A 17,677-nucleotide genomic window follows, 5' to 3' on the forward strand; every position below is an offset into this window, starting at 1 on the left:
GACCCTAAGGATGGCTTTGTCATTTACCTTCCTTATAGCCTTGTGTAATCACTTCACTTCTCTCTTAGCTTTATTACCTACAAACGGAACAAATCAGTTCGCAGAGAGCGGCAGTGAGGATTAGATGAGATAATATATATTACATTCTTTTAGCTCAGTGACAACTGGTAGACAAATGGCAGCTACTAGTTAAATTTTAAACACAAATTTCTCACTCAAAGTAACTGGCATGCTACCGGCTGCTTCTGTATCCAACTACTCTACATATCTGTCAACATCTCCTTCTTTTTAAGGCTGAAATATCCCACTACATGTACAAATAGCATTTTTAAGTACTATTAACACCATTCATTTGAGATGGCTATCCTTTCTCTTCCACTCCATTCCCCTGCTTCCCTGGCTTTTGAAGGGAAACTGGAAGTAAGCAGTCCATTTAATTGTGTAGAATCACACTACATGGCAGTCACAACACTTTTCTTTCTTTCCTTCCCCCTCCTTTTTTTTTTTTTTTTTGTAAACATTTTTAAGGTGTTAGATCACGAATCAACACAAAAGAAAAAACTGAAACTCAACTTTAATTTGATTGGGGGAACAGATACCTCTCCTGTAAAATTAAAATAATAAATTAGGTGTAAGATCACATATAGATTACATGCTATTCTCTGGACCTTTAATAAGGGATAATGGAAAGTTTCAGCTGCTGGACATTAAAGAAGTTCTTGAAGGGCTGGTCTGGGAGGGAGGCGGCAGCTTTGCTTAAGTGCTGGGAGTCTAGTAAAACCTCAGCAGATGACTGCTCGGAAACACTGCTGTGGGAGCGCCAGCACAGTAAGGCAGACAGGCTGCTGCTATCTCAGGTAACCTTAAACCACTCCACTGGTTCTAGGATAAGGCTTCAATAGGTGGAGCTCCCCTCCTCTGAGCTTTCCAACTGTGAGGTGAGATGAACCACAAGCTTCAGCAACGCAGTGCTTAGGAACAGCTAAACCACTCTGGAAGGGAATGGCAATTCTAGAGATTTCAAAAAACGGTGACGATAAACGGAAGTGGTTCAATCCTGCACTACAGTCAATGAAGGAGTGCATGCAAGCATAGCTGTGAGCGCACAGTAAGGTGGAGATAAAAGGAAAACAGCTAAACCAAGTCTAGTTCTCCGAAAAATTCCCGTGAGGAACGCACCGCTATTCTTCGTGTGAACGACTTCCAACTTAAGGTCACGTACAAAATTCCCTTGAAACAAACAAAAAACCCCTGCACACACAACAAAGAAGGCGCAGCAGGAGCCACAAGGCGTCCTTCGCGTTTCCGGCCGGTTGCACGGCTCCTCCGACCACCTTTCACCCGGGTCTCGAGCTGTCACCCGTTCTCCACAGACTTCTCCCGGACAACGCCACTTTCAGAGTCTCTCAAAGTTTACCAGGCGTTCTCCCGGAGGATTCTGGTGTCCTCTCCCATCCCTCCACCCCGGACGGCACCTTCTGCTCCCACCCGATCTCTCACTCCCCACCCTGGTCGCCGCGAGACTCCAAGCACGAAGGCTGCACTTTTGGCCTCGCCGGCTGGGCTCGCTCCACCAGGATGCTGGGGAGCGCGGCTGCGGAAAAGCAAACTTTCCCGGCGTTCGCGGAGGCGGGAGGGCGCCCAGCGGACTCACAGCTGGTTGATGGCGTTCTGCGAGATGACCGCGTTGGCAGAGAAGTAAGGGATCATTTCGGGGCCACGGGGACTACAGGTGCAGGACGGGGCGCCTTCGTCTTGTGGGTCAACGTGCTCAGGGTCATGGAGCCGGCTCAGGGAGCCCAGCGCGGCATGCTGGTCCCGGTCCGGCTCGGGCACCAGGCGCTGGCTGGGAAGTCGGCAGGGGCCGGACGCGCGGGCTCCCGGCGGCCGAGTGGAGCCGCCGAAGCCCCGGCCTTGGGCTGTGCAGTCTGAGCCGCCGGGCGCCGCCAGCAGCCCTCCTCCGCCCGCGTCCGGGGCGGGGCGCCGGGCCCGGGGCGGGGCGCTGAGGCGTGAGGGAGGGGTCGGCGAGCGCGGCGCCCACGCGCCGGAGGGTGAGCGGCAACCCCCAAACACCTTTGTTTGGGTGAGCAAGTGAAGCCAGTAGGAAGTGGGCGAATGAGGTTGGCATTGCCCAAAGGAGGAATATTTCAGCTTAAGAGTTCTTGCCTGTTAAATGGCTCCATACGTTGTGCTTGAACCTTTAAAAGGCGGTCTATTCCCAAACGCAACAAGTACTTATCAGCCACTTCCTTTATGCTGGAGGAATTTAAGCATTAGCTAATATAAAACATATATAACTATAACTATATATATAACTATATATGTGATTTTTTTTTAAATTGAAAGACGGAGTTAGAGAGATCTTCCATCTGCTGGTTCATTTCCCAAATGGCCTCAATGGCTAGGACAGGAGCTAGGAGGTTCTTCCAAGCCTCCCACGTGATTTCAGGGGCCCAAGCACTTGAGTCATCCACTAGTGCTTTTCCAGGTGCATTATCAGGGAGCAGAACTGGAAGTGGACTCCAATGGCATGGCACTGCTGGGCAGTGGCGTAATGGCTAGGTCAAGGTACAGGCCCTTAGTTTTTGTTTTAACAGTTGAAGGTATGGATGGGGGTGTAAACCCCCCCCCCCATTTACATCATCAGTAACATCTCCCAACCTTTGTAAATCAGTTTTTAGAGGCTTTCCTATCACGCTCCAGATCAAGCATTCACAGCCTTAGCTGCCTATAGGAATATCTTCTAAAGAATTAAAAGCCCAATCCCCTCTCAAGGGCAGGATTTAGACCTGAGTGGTTTTTTTTTTTCCTTCAGCAGATGTATTTATTTGAAAGGCAGAGTAACAGAGAAGGAACATCAGCAAGAAAGAGAGAAGAGTGACAGATCTGCTGGTTCATTCCTCAAATAGCAGCAACTAGGTGTGGGCTTAGTATAAGCCAGAAGCCAGCAGCAGGGGCCCAAGTACCTGGGCCATCCTTTGATGCCTTCCCAGGAACACAGCAGGTATGCTGGATGGGAAGTGGGGCAGCTGGGATTCAAACCAGCACTGGGATAAGGGATGCCAATGTTCCAGGCAGCAGCTTACCCTATTACTGTACCATAACACTGGCTGATTTGAGACTCCCCAGGTGATTACGACACGTTGCCAAGGTTGAGGATACAGGGTAGAGACTATATTCTCGCTTTACACTTGTGGAAATGGTTATGGTCTAGGGAGAATGCCTTGTTTGTGAATTATGTCATCCAGACAGGGACTGACTCCTGACCCAAGTTCCAACTGGTATTCTCTTATCTTCTGCTGACTTAATTTACCATATTGCTTCCAACTCACCTGAGCAATGCCTTTCACCTGAACAGGAACCAGCGCTTGGTGAAAATGAGAATTTTTCCTATTTTTTTTTTCTTTCAAGATTTATTTATTTTTATTGGAAATGCAGATTTACAGAGAGAAGGAAAGAAAGATCTTCATCTGCTGGTCTGCTCCCCAAGTGGCCGTAACAGCGATCTGAAATCAGAAGCCAGGAACTTCTGGGTCTCCATGCGGGTGCAGGGTCCCAAGGCTTTGGGCCACCTTCTGCTGATTTCCCAGGCCACAGGCAGGGAGCTGGATGGGAAGCGGGACTGCCAGGATTAGAACTGGCACCCATATGATATCCAAGTGCCTGCAAAGTGAGGATTTAGCCATAGCACCAGGTCCTCCTAATTTTTTTCCCCTTGTATGCTGTGTAGTGGTGTACAAAAGGGCTGTCAGGATGCAGACACTCCATTAAAGTCAGCTTCCTTATCTCTTGTCCTTCCAGCCTCATGAAACAAGGATTTCCTATTTTTAGCCATTTCTGACTACTTGTCCAAAATGAATGACTCTTTTTAAGAATTCTAGAGCCAGAAATGGAATACTCATCAATTTAAAAAAGGTACTCCACTGACCAATCAGCAGAGAAAACAGACTGAAATTAAGGAGTCACTTTAAGACTCAGCATGCTGGAATCAAAAAAAAAAAAAAATAAGTACATTTCCAGATTTTAAACCTTTGGGAACATTCGCAATTTTCAAAATACCAGTAATAAAATAATCAATTCAAATGATAAATTCTGTGTCTAAAATCAGAATCACATTTTGTTGGTGCTGTTGTTATTAGCTGATCCTCCCATAAAGCTGTTGCCAAGACACTGATGAACTTGAAATGTTGAAACTCGTGCTGCGGGAAGTTTTTAAGTTTCCTGGAGATCTAGTATTAGGAAGGAACCAGTTGGCAAGAGAAGAGTTAATGGAAACATTGATCTAAGGGTTCATCATCTTCATCTGTCTTGAGGAAGGAAAATGTTTGAAAGATTTATTCAGGCTGTGTCAGCAAATGGCAGTGTTGGGAAAAAAAAAATCTGCTGATACACCCCAAAATAAATTGCTTAAAATATCTGGCAAACTTGCCAGTTTGGAACTCCTTCCAGGCTGTAATTTATTACAGCCTCCTGCTGTGATCAAAAATGGCAACAGACACTTTAGGATAGCGCTATTAAGGTGAGTCCAGTCCCTTTCAAAACACTGCAGAGAGGGGAACTTATTGAAGTCAACAGTAAATGATACAGTTAGGAAAGATTATGGCAGTGGTAATCTTCTGTGTCTGTCTGAAAGTCAGCAGGAAATGTATCTTAATTCAAACTTAGTATCTCTTGTAGTTAAAGACTCTAGAGGTAGGGCCTGGCGGCATGGCCTAGCGGCTAAAGTCCTCGCCTTGAACACCCCGGGATCCCATATGGGCGCTGGTTCTAATCCCGGCAGCTCCACTTCCCATTCAGCTCCCTGCTTGTGACCTGGGAAAGCAGTCCAGGATGGCCCAAGGATTTGGGACCCTGCACCTGTGTGGGAGACCTGGAAGAGGGTCCTGGTTCCCAGCTTCGGATCAGCGCGCACCGGCCATTGCGGCTCACTTGGGGAATGAACCATCGGACGGGTCTTCCTCTCTGTCTCTCCTCTTCTCTGTATATCTGACTTTGTAATAATAATAATAATAAAAAAAGATATTAGAGGTAAAGATTTTGTAGGTGTGTATACTTGTCTTTTATAAAAAAAAGTTTCCTGGTGCTTGGGTTAAGTGGCCATGTGCTACATGGTGGCATCCCATACTAGAGTCTGGACTGCTCTGCTTCAGAGCCAGCTGCCCACTAAGGAGCCTGGGGAAGCAAAAAAAAGTACCTTGTCCCCTGCCACCTGCGTGGACAACCAGGATGGAGTTCGTAGCTTTTGCCTGGCCCAGGTGGTGCTGTTGTGTATATTTTGGGGAGTAAAACAGGGGATGTAAGATTTTGATTTCTCTCTGACTTACAAACAAAATAAAAGCTTAAATAAAGAAATAAATAGTTAAGTTCCTATAGTGATACCCCAAAGTATATAATCTTTTGGTTTCCTCTCAAAATGAGCTCATTCAGCAATGTGCCCACTCAGCTAAGGAAACTGTGTAATCACCCACATCCACATCTTTTAAAAAGCCTTACAAATTCAAATTTTTCCTTTCAACTGTAATATAGGAAAGTGCTAAAATATGCCTCTTTTAATATTTCATTCTTCTTGTATAAATTTTATTTTTGATAATTTTTACGTATTTGATTAGTGTGCAAAGGGTCAAGGGCTAGAGGAAAGTGGGTGAAACCATTGTTTTGACATTCTGTTTTTTCCTTCCTATAACTGGGGACAGGAGGGAGATAAGGGGAGAAGCCACACCCAGCCTCCCAACCATCCCAGGGTCCCCAACTTGGGGCATGCTCCAAGGGCACTGCTCAAGTGGTTTTGATAGCTCAAAATTCTGTACTGCTGTCAGTCTTGCCATTCCAGTCACAATGAAATCTCTCCAGGCTCCACTGGCTGACATAGTCACCTTAGAGTCTGTTTGCCCAGGTATTCATTGCCAATTGTTTGCTGGGGTAGTTGATCAATTTGTTATGTCCTCTGTTATGGTACCAGGTGTCCTCTACAGGCTCTAATGTACTGCGATATCCTCCATGTGCATCTGGATATGCTGTCCACTGCTCGGTCTAAGCCACTGAGGAGACCCAGCTCTTTTACATGTATTCCATGGTCAGGCCAAGGAACATGCAATTTCCTCCATGGTTAAAGTTCTAAGTCCAGCAGTTCAGTTGGGGATTCTCAAAGAAACTTATCTGAGGTGATCCCAGATCTGATTCTTGTTGTGCATGTCAATACAGGGTCCAGCACCGTCTGTCACCCAAATTGGCCTATGCGCACACTGTTAGTTGCAATAGATGGGTCAGTTCTGTTTCCAGCTCTGTCTTCTATGCAAACTAATGGATGTTGCAGTCCAGCCTGATCCTGCCCACCACACACTCAGCCCCCACACAAACCAGTGGGAGCTAAAGACTAGTTTTGGAGCGACCCACAATAACCCCCACCAGGTCTGTCTCCTGCCCTGGTTCCCGAGCTTACCAATATGTACTTTTTTTTTAAAAACAACAAAAAAGTAAATCACCGTTGCAAACTGGGATAGTTTTAAGGAAACGGTCATTTCTTTGTTTTTAAAAGTTGAGCAAATTCCCTCTTCTTTTCAGAGTATCAAAATGTCAATCAATGTAGTTTTAGCTCAATTTAATTCTGTGTTCTCCATTGCCAGGAAATATGGGTCTATGGAGCAAGCTCTCCGCACTGAAGCGTCCAGGAATTTAAAACCGATTCTAAACTAGATTGAGCAGAATTCGATAAAGTAAGCTTTGTGCTCCACCTGAAATCAGAGGGGCCTTTCTCTTAAAATTGCACAAAGACCTTCAAGAAAAGTAACTGTATTTCTTTGCATTCTCACTTGAGTTGGAAGATTTGCCATGTCTTTTGCTGACCACTTCAAGACTCAAATACATGACTGATCGAAAATATTGGCTGTTGACAACATTAACTGTGATTAGGTTAATCTGCTTATAGAATTAGTGATCAGCATTGTGGTATAGCAGGTAAACTGCTGGCTGTGACACTACCATCCCATATGGGCATTGGTTTGAGTCCTAATTGTTTCACTTGCAGTCCAGTTCCTTGCTAATTGCCCCAGAAAAGCAGTGGAAGATATCCCCAGTGCTTGGGCCCCTGTGCCCACATGGGAGACCTGGATGAAGCTCCTGGCTGGCTTCTGATTTTGGTCTGGTTCAGCACTAGCTATAGGGGCCATTTGAGGAGTGAACTAACATGGAAAATCTCTCTCTGCCCCCCTCTTCTCTATGTCAGCCTTTCAAATAAATAAAAAAAAAAATCTTTAAAACAGTTTTATGTGATCAAATATTAACAGTCTTAAAAAATGTTAAGTACCAGATGTTACTGTATATGTAAAGTGCTTGCATTACTATGCATTCGTGCACCCCTCCATAAGATAAAACCATTACAAAAGAGTGAATACTGGAGACTTACATGCTGACTTAATTGTGTTGCAGGACAAACCCGAAGGTACACAAAAATGTGAAGAATGTGGGCATGCTGTTATGAAATTTCAGTGTTGTAGATCACTTGAACTGAGGCCAAAAGCAGTGAGTTAGAAGCCAGGGGACCTGAATTTATTTATTTATTTGAAATGCAGAGACAGAGATCTCCCATCAGTTTGTTCTTTTCCCTAAAAGTTACCAAAAGTTGATCTGGGCCAGAAGAAGCCAAAAGTACAGAACTCAATCCAGCTCTGTGGTGTGTGTGACACTGGAAGGCCTTGAGCCATCACCCGCTGCCTGCCAGGGCATGCACCAGCATGAGGCTGAACTTAGGAGCAGAGCCGAGACTTCGACCCAGGCACTCTGAGTTGGGATGAGGGAATCTCAAGCAGTGTCTAAAGCACTATGCCAAACACCTACCTCAAAATTCTGGTTCTAACATGATCACTTAAACTACATCTTGGGCTTAGTCACTCAACTTCATCTGTAAAATGGGATAATAAAACTAAGCAAATGTCTCAGGCTTTGTTCTTATCAAAGTCAGGAGGCTTAGAGAAAGGAATCTCTTAAAATTTGTAGATCCTGAGGAATGCCTGTAATCTACTTAAGATAAACAGTCACCTAGTTCAAAGCATTAGAACCCTTGTTAAAAAGGACCAGGGATTAGTAGGTTGGGTTTGAATCCCAGTAACTATTAGCTGTGATTTTTTTTTTTGAGAGTTACTTAATCTATGATTCAACGTCAGCACTAAATCCATGAAGTTATTCTGAAAATTAATTATACCAATATATGGAAAGTACTTACATGAGTACCTGGCACATCTACTCTCTGGCCTTAATGTCTGGCAACATAAAGGTAAACTCCTGAGCCATGAGCCTTCATTTATTCACCAAGAAAATGAACATGTTGAGCAAGAAGTGATCCCTCTTAACCTCCTTTCAACCAATCTGGAAACAGTGAAAGAAGACAACAGCACAAAGTGGCAGTGAGGGGCTGGTGGTGTGGTGTAGTAACTTCAGCCTCTGCCTAAGGTGTTGGCACCCTCAGTTGGGCACCAGGTAAAGTTCCATCTGCTCCACTTCCGAGCCAGCTCCCTGCTAATGACCTTGGAAAGCAGTGGAGAATGGCCCATGCACTAGGGCCCCTGCACCTTCATGGGAGACCCAGATGTAGCTCCAACCATTGCAGGCATTTGGGGAATGAATCAATGGATGGGATATCTCTCTCTTTGCCTTTCAAATTAAATAAATAACTCTTAAAAATATAAAGTGGGCCTGGCGGCGTGGCCTAGCAGCTAAAATCCTCGCCTTGAATGCGCCGGGATCTCATATGGGCACCGGTTCTAATTCCAGAGGCCCCGCTTCCCATCCAGCTCCCTGCTTGTAGCTTGGGAAAGCAGTGGAGGATGGCCCAAAGCCATACATATATTCTTTATCCTATATTCATCTTAACCTATCCCAGATCTAGTTTCTTTAATCTTAAACTGAAGTTGGTAATATTTACTTAGCAGACTCATTAAGATACGTGGACAAGGGCCCCGTAGGATAGCCTAGTGGCTAAAGTCCTTGCCTTGCACGCACCAGGATCCCATATGGGCGTTGGTTCATGTCCTGGTTGCTCCACTTCCTTTCCAGCTCCTTGCTTATGACCTGGGAAAGCAGTTGAGGATGGCCCAAAGCCTTGGGACCCTCCAACTGCATGGGAGACCCAGAAGAGGTTCCCAGCTCCTGGTTTTGGATTGGCTCAGCTCTGGCTATTGGGGCCACTTGTGGAATGAAACATTGGACAGAAGATCTTCCTCTCTGTCTTTCCTCCTCTGTATATCTGACTTCCCAATTAAAAAAAAATCTTAAAAAAAGATACATGGACCAAAGTGCTGTGTGGACAATATACCACTATTATTATTACCATCATCATCCATAAATTGGCCAGTCAATTTTCAGTAGTAGAAGCTGTAATAGAAATCTGATGGTTTGGGATGTGGCCAAAGTCCTCACCTTACATGTGCCGGGATCCCATATAGCCACCAGTGGTTCATGTCCCACCAGCCCTGCTTCCATCCAGCTCCCTGCCTGTGGCCTGGGAAAGCAGCAGAAGGTGGCCCAAAGCCTTGGGACCCTGCACCGATGTGGGAGACCTAGAGGAATTTCCTGGATCCTGGCTTCGGATTGGCACAGCACTGGCCGTTGCGCTCACTTGGGGAGTGAATCATCGGATGGAAGATCTTCCTCTCTGTCTCTCCTCCTTTCTGTATATCTGACTTTCCAATAAAAATAAATAAATCTTAAAAAAAAAAAAAAGGAAATCTGCTGGTTCACTTTACAAATGGCAGCAACGACTGGACTGGAGTCAGACTGAAGGCAGGAGCCTTAAGCTTCTTCCAGACCTCCTATGTGCGTGCACTGGCCCAGGACTTGGGCCATGGTCCACTGCTTTTCCCAGGCACGTTAGCAAGGATTTGGATCAGAATTAGAGCAGCCAGGATTAGCACTGGCACCAGCACTGCAGGTACTTTGCCATAGTGCCAGCCACACTGCTGCAGTTTATAGTTATATGAGATTTTCATTATTTACTTGATGTTTATATTTTTTAAGTTTCCAAATAATAGAATTAGTTTATACAGCTTTGCTTTAAGTAGTTGAGCCTAAGGGAAAAAAATAACTACACCAATCAGAGGATTCATTTGCATCTGTGTTTTCTCAAAGGGCTTGAGCTGCAGAAATAAATAGCAAATTAATCCCCTGAGTGTCAAAAAGGGAAAAAAAAGAAACCCTCTTATAAAGTTACAAAACAAAAGGCCTGTTGCTGAAGTAACATAACATTCTGTCTCCTGTTAATCTGGAAAGTGATAGGATACAATTCTCCAGATAATAACTGAATCTTCCAATCTGTGGCCCAGACAGTACCGAAAGGTATCTCAGTGCACGGAGTCAAAGGCACAGTAAACAAAACTCTGGAAACAAAGGCTGGTAAAAGCATTCATGGTTTTTGTATTTTTTGTTTGTTTGTATTCACCATATGGCTAATAGTTTTGTTTTGTTTTTGAAAGAATATCTGACAATAGTTTCAAACACTGGGTTGATCAATGTCATTGAGCCTTTTATAGTCCTTTCCACGCAAGCTATTCCACCGAAAGAGAAATAGGGAACACTGAAAAGATCTGCCGATCAACTCCACAAGGAGTCCATCTCAGGCATTCATGCTCTGCGATCTTAACCACCATATGCTCCTGTAGGAAGAGATGCTTAAATGCTGCTTTCTTCAGGTTACAGAGGCCCTACACTCTATTGTTTAGTAAAAATAATAGGTATTTATAGATCACTTTCCACATTCCAACTGCTTTACAAAACATTTAACCATTTAGTCTCCATGCCAAGTCTTTAAACATCTTATTGTTTAATTAGTTTTAAAAGGAAATTTATATATATATATATGTTGAATAATTAAATCTTTTTTTTAGAATTCATAAAGGTAAAATAAAACCCAACCTTCCCATTCCCATCATCCTACTTAGAGTGCTTACTGTTTATATTTTTACAAGTTTCCCTTGCATATGCAAACACTGGTATGTTACAATTGTCTTTGAAGAAGCATACACATGGGGCTGGCATTGTGGGGTAAAGCCACTACCAGCATTGACACTGGTATTCCACATGGGCACTGGTTCATGTCCCAGCTGCTCCACTTCCCATTCAGCTCCCTGCTAATGACCTGGGAAAAGCCGTGGAAGATGGTTCAGGTGGGAGCCCTGGTTGATGCTCCTGGCTCCAGTGCTGGTGGTTGTGGCCATCTGGGGAGGGAACCAGCAGAGGGGAAATCGCTCTCTAACTTTGACTTTCAAAATTAATCTTAAAAAGCATGCATATACACAGAATTGTTATAGATATTCTGCTGTTTGCTTTTCCCCTCCACTTACCACATTTTAGACATTTCCCATGTTTATATAAAGCTACCTCATCTTTTTAAAAAAAGTATATAGTACGCTCTAAAACTATGTATGATTTATTTTAACAGTCTTCTAAGGGTAAGCATTTATTTCTAGCCTTTACTGTTGTATACCACAGGGATAGGAAATCTTTCCTTTCTGCCAAGGACCTTTTGGATATTCATAACATCATTTATATATCATACAAAATTATCCACTTACAGATCAGTCTATTGTAGATTTACTGAATTTTGAGTTTCCTTTGGCTGCTTGGCAGGGCCAGACCTTATACACCCATGGAGCAGACATTCCCTACTCTTAGTACACAGTATCATCTAGGAACATGCTTTTCTGCACACATTTTGTCTGCACAAATGTATTTTTTATATGTCAGTATATTTTTTGGATGGATTCTTAAGGGGAGAATTCGTAGTTCAAAATATTTTAAATATTTTAGGATTTGAAAGGGAATTGTCAAATTATTCTTTGCCCAGGTTTGGTTTTTTACTTTTTTGTGGAATGTTAGTGTCTCCTCCTACCTCACAACCTATTAAATGGACTCCAGATTCACTTTTATACCCAAACTTTACAAATCACATTAAAAACCTACACATACACACACAGAAGTTGGAAACCGTCCTGACTATTGCAGCCATTTGGGGAGTTAACAAGTACATGGAAAATGTTGATATTTCTCTTTGCCTTTTAAATAAACAAATCTTTAAAAAATGAAAGGAACTTGCTGTAATATACATAAATGTCAGAGGCAGGATGTGGATCTGGGTCTTCTGATTAATTCCATGATCAATTCTTTATAACTATAATATGCCTTTGGATTTCAGCAACTTTATTATCCAATGTCTTATTTTTCTCTCTTCTAATTTATGTCATAGTAAATGCATGTTTTTATATGATACATATTTCTTTTTTTTAAGATTTATCTATTTTTATTACAAAGTCAGATATACAGAGAGGAGGAGAGACAGAGAGGAAGATCTTTCACTCCACAAGTGAGCGCAACGGCCGGTGCTGCACCGATCTGAAGCCAGGAACCAGGAACTTCTTCCAGGTCTCCCACGTGGGTGGCAGGGTCCCAAAGCATTGGGCCGTCCTCAACTGCTTTCCCAGGCCACAAGCAGGGAGCTGGAGGGGAAGTGGAGCTGCAGGGATTAGAACTGGCGCCCATATGGGATCCCGGCGCGTTCAAGGCAAGGACTTTAGCCACTAGGTTACGCTGCCTGGCCCATGATACATATTTCTAACTTGCATGTCTAACTTACCTATCAGAACTAATCAGACATTATATAACTTTTTCCCTGGGTAAGTCACAGCACTGGATAACTGATCCTTTATACCACATCCTACTCCTTGTTAAGACTATCCTTTTTTTTTTAAATTCTTTTTTTTTAACGTAGATATTGGGCTTGAGTTGCAATACACTAATGAGGAAGGCCCTTTTTTCTGAGCACACACTTACTCACACTTGGTACAGGAAGGCCCCTCAGACTCCATTTCACCACCTCATCCTTCTTTTGCTGCCTTTTGTTATTTGGATAGATACCTCTGTGCAAAGAATTTATCAGAGGACCTGGAACACAACCCAGTAGGTAGGGCTTTATTTTTATTTTCAAGCCTGCTCTAGACTTTCAGGAGCCAAAAGTTCAAATTGCAGCAGGATTTATTCAGGCCTTTCACGAGCAGTTTAGTAGCGTGCGGTTTGTTTAGAATGGTCAAGTTTCCAGGCCCTGGCGGAGCAACATCATTATCTCTCTAAGCCTTCGTGTATCAGTTTCCCTGACCATATTTCACTTTCCACGTCTTTCTTCTCTGAAGTCAAACGAACATGCAAAATCACATACTCAGGCAATTAAATACTTTTCAATAACCATGTTGTGAATTATATTCAAAGAATTTATATGCAATATTGGAAGATTTTTTTTTCCTCTCTGGGTCAGGCAAAACCAACAACTATGCAAAAGCTATACTCTACAATCCTAAGTAAAAGAGGGCACTTTGTATCATTCTTCAGTCAGCGCATCAACCAACAGAAAAGATGCAGTTTTGTCAGATTCTATTCAATTCACATCAGCTAGAAGGCCAACTAGACAATGAATCTTAAGTGAAGTGAAAAATACTTGGTTGGGAGGAGGTGGGAGGAAACAGAGAGAAGATTAAATGGCAAATCTTTCTATTCATTTCTCCCATCCAAGTACTAACCAGGCCCGACCCTGCTTAGCTTCCGAGATCAGACGAGATCGGGCGTATTCAGGGTGGTGTGGCCGTAGACTCTATTCATTTCTAATTGTGAAATGCTTCCAACACTCAGCAAAGAACAGAGAGCTATACATTCCATGTCATACTCCCATGTTCTAATATTTTACTACTTAACTTTTAAGAAAAAATATTAGCATATAGAAGAGCCTTTTGTCCCCTTCTCTCAACAAGTGACTGTGGGTGCTTATCTTTCCGTTCCTATTTTTATATTGTTACTAACATGATAATCTTTCTTTAAAGTAAAATTTATTCAGAAACCTATACCTTATAATGTGTGAAAATAATTTAAAAAATTTTTTTCTTGTGGTTAGGCCAGCACAATGGCTCAACTGACTAATCCTCTACCCGCAAATGCCAGCATACCATATGAGTGCTGGTTTGTGTCCTATCTCCTCCACTTCCAATCCAGCTTCCTTGCTCATGGCCTGGGAAAGCAATAAAGGATAGCTTAAAGCCGTGGAACTTTGAACCCACATGGAAGACCTGGAAGAAGCTCTTGGCTTCGGGTTGGTTCAGCTCCAGCCATTGTGGCCATTTAGGGAGTAAACCCAATGGAAGGAAGATCTTTCTTTCTGTTTTATCTTCTCTCTGTAAATCTGCCTTCCCAATAAAAATAATAAATCTCTTAAAAGTAATGTCTTGTAGTTGATACATGAAATACATGTAAGAATAAAAACTATTTTTCTGCTTAAAAACTTCTGGTTTGGGGATGGATAGATAGGTAAGCCCAACAGAGCAAAATGTTATAGAATTCAGAGGGGCATATATTTGGGTGTTACTGTATAATTTTTCCAGTGTGTTTGCACATTTTAAATTTCTTATAATAAAATGCTAGAAATCCAGAACTTCTAATTCATATTTTGCCTAAACATCTCAGTAAGAAATGATATTAACTACCTTTAGATACTTAAGGATCTGGTGTACTAACAGAAAACAATAATTAGGCTTGATAGTGTGATTACTGCTTAGGCTCTTGTCTTACATTATTTGTCAAAAAAAGACCAGTTCCTTTAAGATTTATCTTTACTCTAATAATTTCTGGGAAAGCAGATATTTCAGCTTTCACTTTACCAGTCTTCTCTGGAGTAGTCAGGAAATGCTTTATGATCTCCTTTTCACTGTGACTTAAACCCAAAGAAGGAAAACTGTCTATAGTATCAGCATCTTGAATAAACCGAGTATATTAAACAATTAAGAGAAACACGTCTAAAAGTTTTAAGAAGACTTACAACACCCCCACAAATTTTTTAAATTAACTTATCTCAGTAACATGCTTGGCTACAAGTTGAGTATAATAATTTCACTGTGATACAATACTTATATAATATCACTTTCTCTACTATTTTAGGTATTTTCATACTTACACATAATGCTTCAAAAACTTTTTTTTAAAAGACTTATTTATTTTTTATTACAAAGTCAGATATACAGTGAGGAGGAGAGACGGGGAGGAAGATCTTCCGTCAGATGATTCACTCCCCAAGTGAGCGCAATGGCTGGTACTGCGCTGATCCGAAGCCAGGAACCAGGAATTTCTTCCAGGTCTCCCACACGGGTGCAGGGTCCCAAGGCTTTGGGCCGTCCTCGACTGCTTTCCCAGGCCACAAGCAGGGAGCTGGATGGGAAGTGGAACTGCCGGGATTAGAACCGGCGCCCATAAGGGATCCCGGTGCGTTCAAGGTGAGGACTTTAGCCGCTAGGCCATGCCGCCGGGCCCTCAAAAACTTTTTTAAAGATCTATTTTTATAGGCAGGATTACAGAGAGGAGGAGAAACAGAAAGAAAGCTCTTCCATCTGCTTGTTCATTCCCCAAGTAGCGGCAACGGCAGGAGCTGAGCCAATCTGAAGCCAGGAACCAGGAGCTTCTTTCAGGTCTGCCACGTGGGTGCTGCGTCCCAAGACCATCCTCTACTGCTTTCTCAGGCCACAAGCAGGGAGCTGGAGGGGAAGCAAGGTAGCCGAGACAACAACTGGCACCCACCCATTTGGAAAGCTGCACTTGTAGACAGAGCATTAGTGCACTGAGTCACTGTAACAGCTCTATAAATGTTTTTCTTTTTGCAAAGATTACATATTTGTGAAGTCGAAAGGCTTTTTATTTTTAAAAAGCCTCTTTGGGCCCAGTGCAGTGGCCTAATGGCTAAAGTCCTCTCCTTGAACCCGCCGGGATCCTATATCGGCATCGGTTCTAATCTTGGCATCCCTGCTTCCCATCCAGCTCCCTGCTAGAGAAAGCAGTCGAGGAAGGCCCAAAGCCATGGGATCCTACACCTATGTGGAAGATCTTGATGAAACTCCTGGCTCCTGGCTTTAGATTGGTGCAGCACTGGCCATGGTAGTCGTTTGAGGAGTGAATCATCAGATCAAAGATCTTCCTCTGTCTCTCCTCTCTGTATATCTGACTTTGCAATAAAAATAAATAAATCTTTTTTTAAAAGCCTCTTTAAAGACGTTATTTATTTGAATGGCAGAGTTACAGAGAGGAGAGTTGAAAGAGAATCTTTCATGTACTGGTTCATTCCCCAAATGGCCACAGTGGCTGACCTTGGGCCAGGCAAAGGCCAGAAGCAAGGGCCTTCATCCTTCTCACATATGGGTTCAGGGGTCCAATTACTTGGGCCAGTCTTCTACTTTCCTTGGTGCATTAGTGGGCAGCTGGCTCAAAGTGTAGCGGCAGGAATTTAAATTGGCATTCATATGTGATCCTGCATTGTAGTCAATGGCTTAACCAGCTATGTCACAACAGCAACCTTTCATTTTTTAAAAAATATTTTTTAATATTTATTTTGAAAGTACAGTGGCAGGGAGCGGCACACACACACACACACACACACACACACACATCTTTCAATTACTAGTTCATTTCCCAGATAACTGCAATGCCTGAGGTCAAGTTAGACTACAGCCAGGATCCTAGAACTCCATTCAGGTCTCAGACGGGTGGCAGGGGTCTAAGTACTTGACCCATCTACTGCTTTCTAGCAGGAATCTGGATTGGAAGCTATGCAGCTGGAACCAGAACTAATGCTCCAATATGGGATGACAGAGTTGCAGCGGTGGTTTAACACACTGAACCATAATGGCAGCCTCTAAACTTATCTTTGAATTCAATGTTCCATAACATTTTTAATGTTAACTTAAAGGTTATGGTTATGGTTAGAAAGATAAGAGCTTTAGATAAAAACACATAGGGTCACTATAATCCCTGCTGTGCTTAACAATTGTATAAAGCTACTAACAAATTCTGCTACTAAAATTAGTTATATTCTTTCTTGAAAAAAACGTGCTTTTTAAAAGGATTTATTTGTTTATTTGAAAGGCAGGATTACAGAGAAAGAGGAGAGACAGAGGGTGAGAGAGATCTTCCATCCACTGGGTCATTCTGCAAATGGCTGCCAACAGCTGATCTGAAGCCAGGAGCCAGGCGCTTCCTCTAGGTCTCCCACATGGGTGCATGGGCCAGAACACTGGAGCTACCCTCTACTGGTTTCCCATTAGCAAAGCAGCTAATTCCAAACTGGAGTAACTGCAAAGTGAGTCAACATCCATATGGAACATTGGCACTGCAAACAGCAGCTTAATGTGCTATGTGATAGATTCTATATAAAGCAGTTTCTTAAATATGATTACAGTGTTTTGCCAAATGGTAGGATATGTCTCAGTATTAAAGCCTGCAGTAGCACTGCAGAATAAAAAAGGATCAGAATGCCCAAATCTATCTTAAGCCTAATGTTTACAGTTCATACTTTGATATTTGTTCAAGAAATTATTTTCACTAATTTAAAATGGTGTTTACTAATATCTTGGTTTCTATCTGTAACTTTTTTTTCCTGTTTGTTTTTCATCTGTGAGAAGTTCAGTAGATCAGGATTTAAAAATGACAGACGGGCCCGGTGGCGTGGCCTAGCGGCTAAAGTCCTCGCCTTGAAAGCCCCTGGATCCCATATGGGCGCCGGTTCTAATCCCGGCAGCTCCATTTCCCATCCAGCTCCCTGCTTGTGGCCTGGGAAAGTAGTTGAGGACGGCCCAATGCATTGGGACCCTGCACCCGCGTGGGAGACCTG

The 17,677-nt window shown here is 43.1% G+C and overlaps 1 protein-coding gene across 2 annotated transcripts in view; it reads right to left on the reverse strand.

Moving 5' to 3' along the window:
• Window positions 1–17,677, reverse strand: part of SSH2 (slingshot protein phosphatase 2) — a 225,664-nt gene that overhangs the window by 107,516 nt on the left and 100,471 nt on the right. The window contains exon 1 of one of the 2 annotated variants that reach the window (XM_058675961.1): window positions 1,655–1,973. The exons of the other annotated variant lie outside the window; for it this stretch is intronic. Coding sequence (XP_058531944.1) covers window positions 1,655–1,710 — 56 coding nt within the window. The 5' untranslated portion in view covers window positions 1,711–1,973. Of the gene's footprint in view, window positions 1–1,654; window positions 1,974–17,677 lie in introns of those variants that run through there. 2 annotated transcript variants of the gene reach the window in all.

This window comes from Ochotona princeps, chromosome 17 (assembly GCF_030435755.1).
Source record: "Ochotona princeps isolate mOchPri1 chromosome 17, mOchPri1.hap1, whole genome shotgun sequence".
In the NCBI taxonomy this organism is placed as follows: Eukaryota; Metazoa; Chordata; class Mammalia; order Lagomorpha; family Ochotonidae; genus Ochotona; species Ochotona princeps.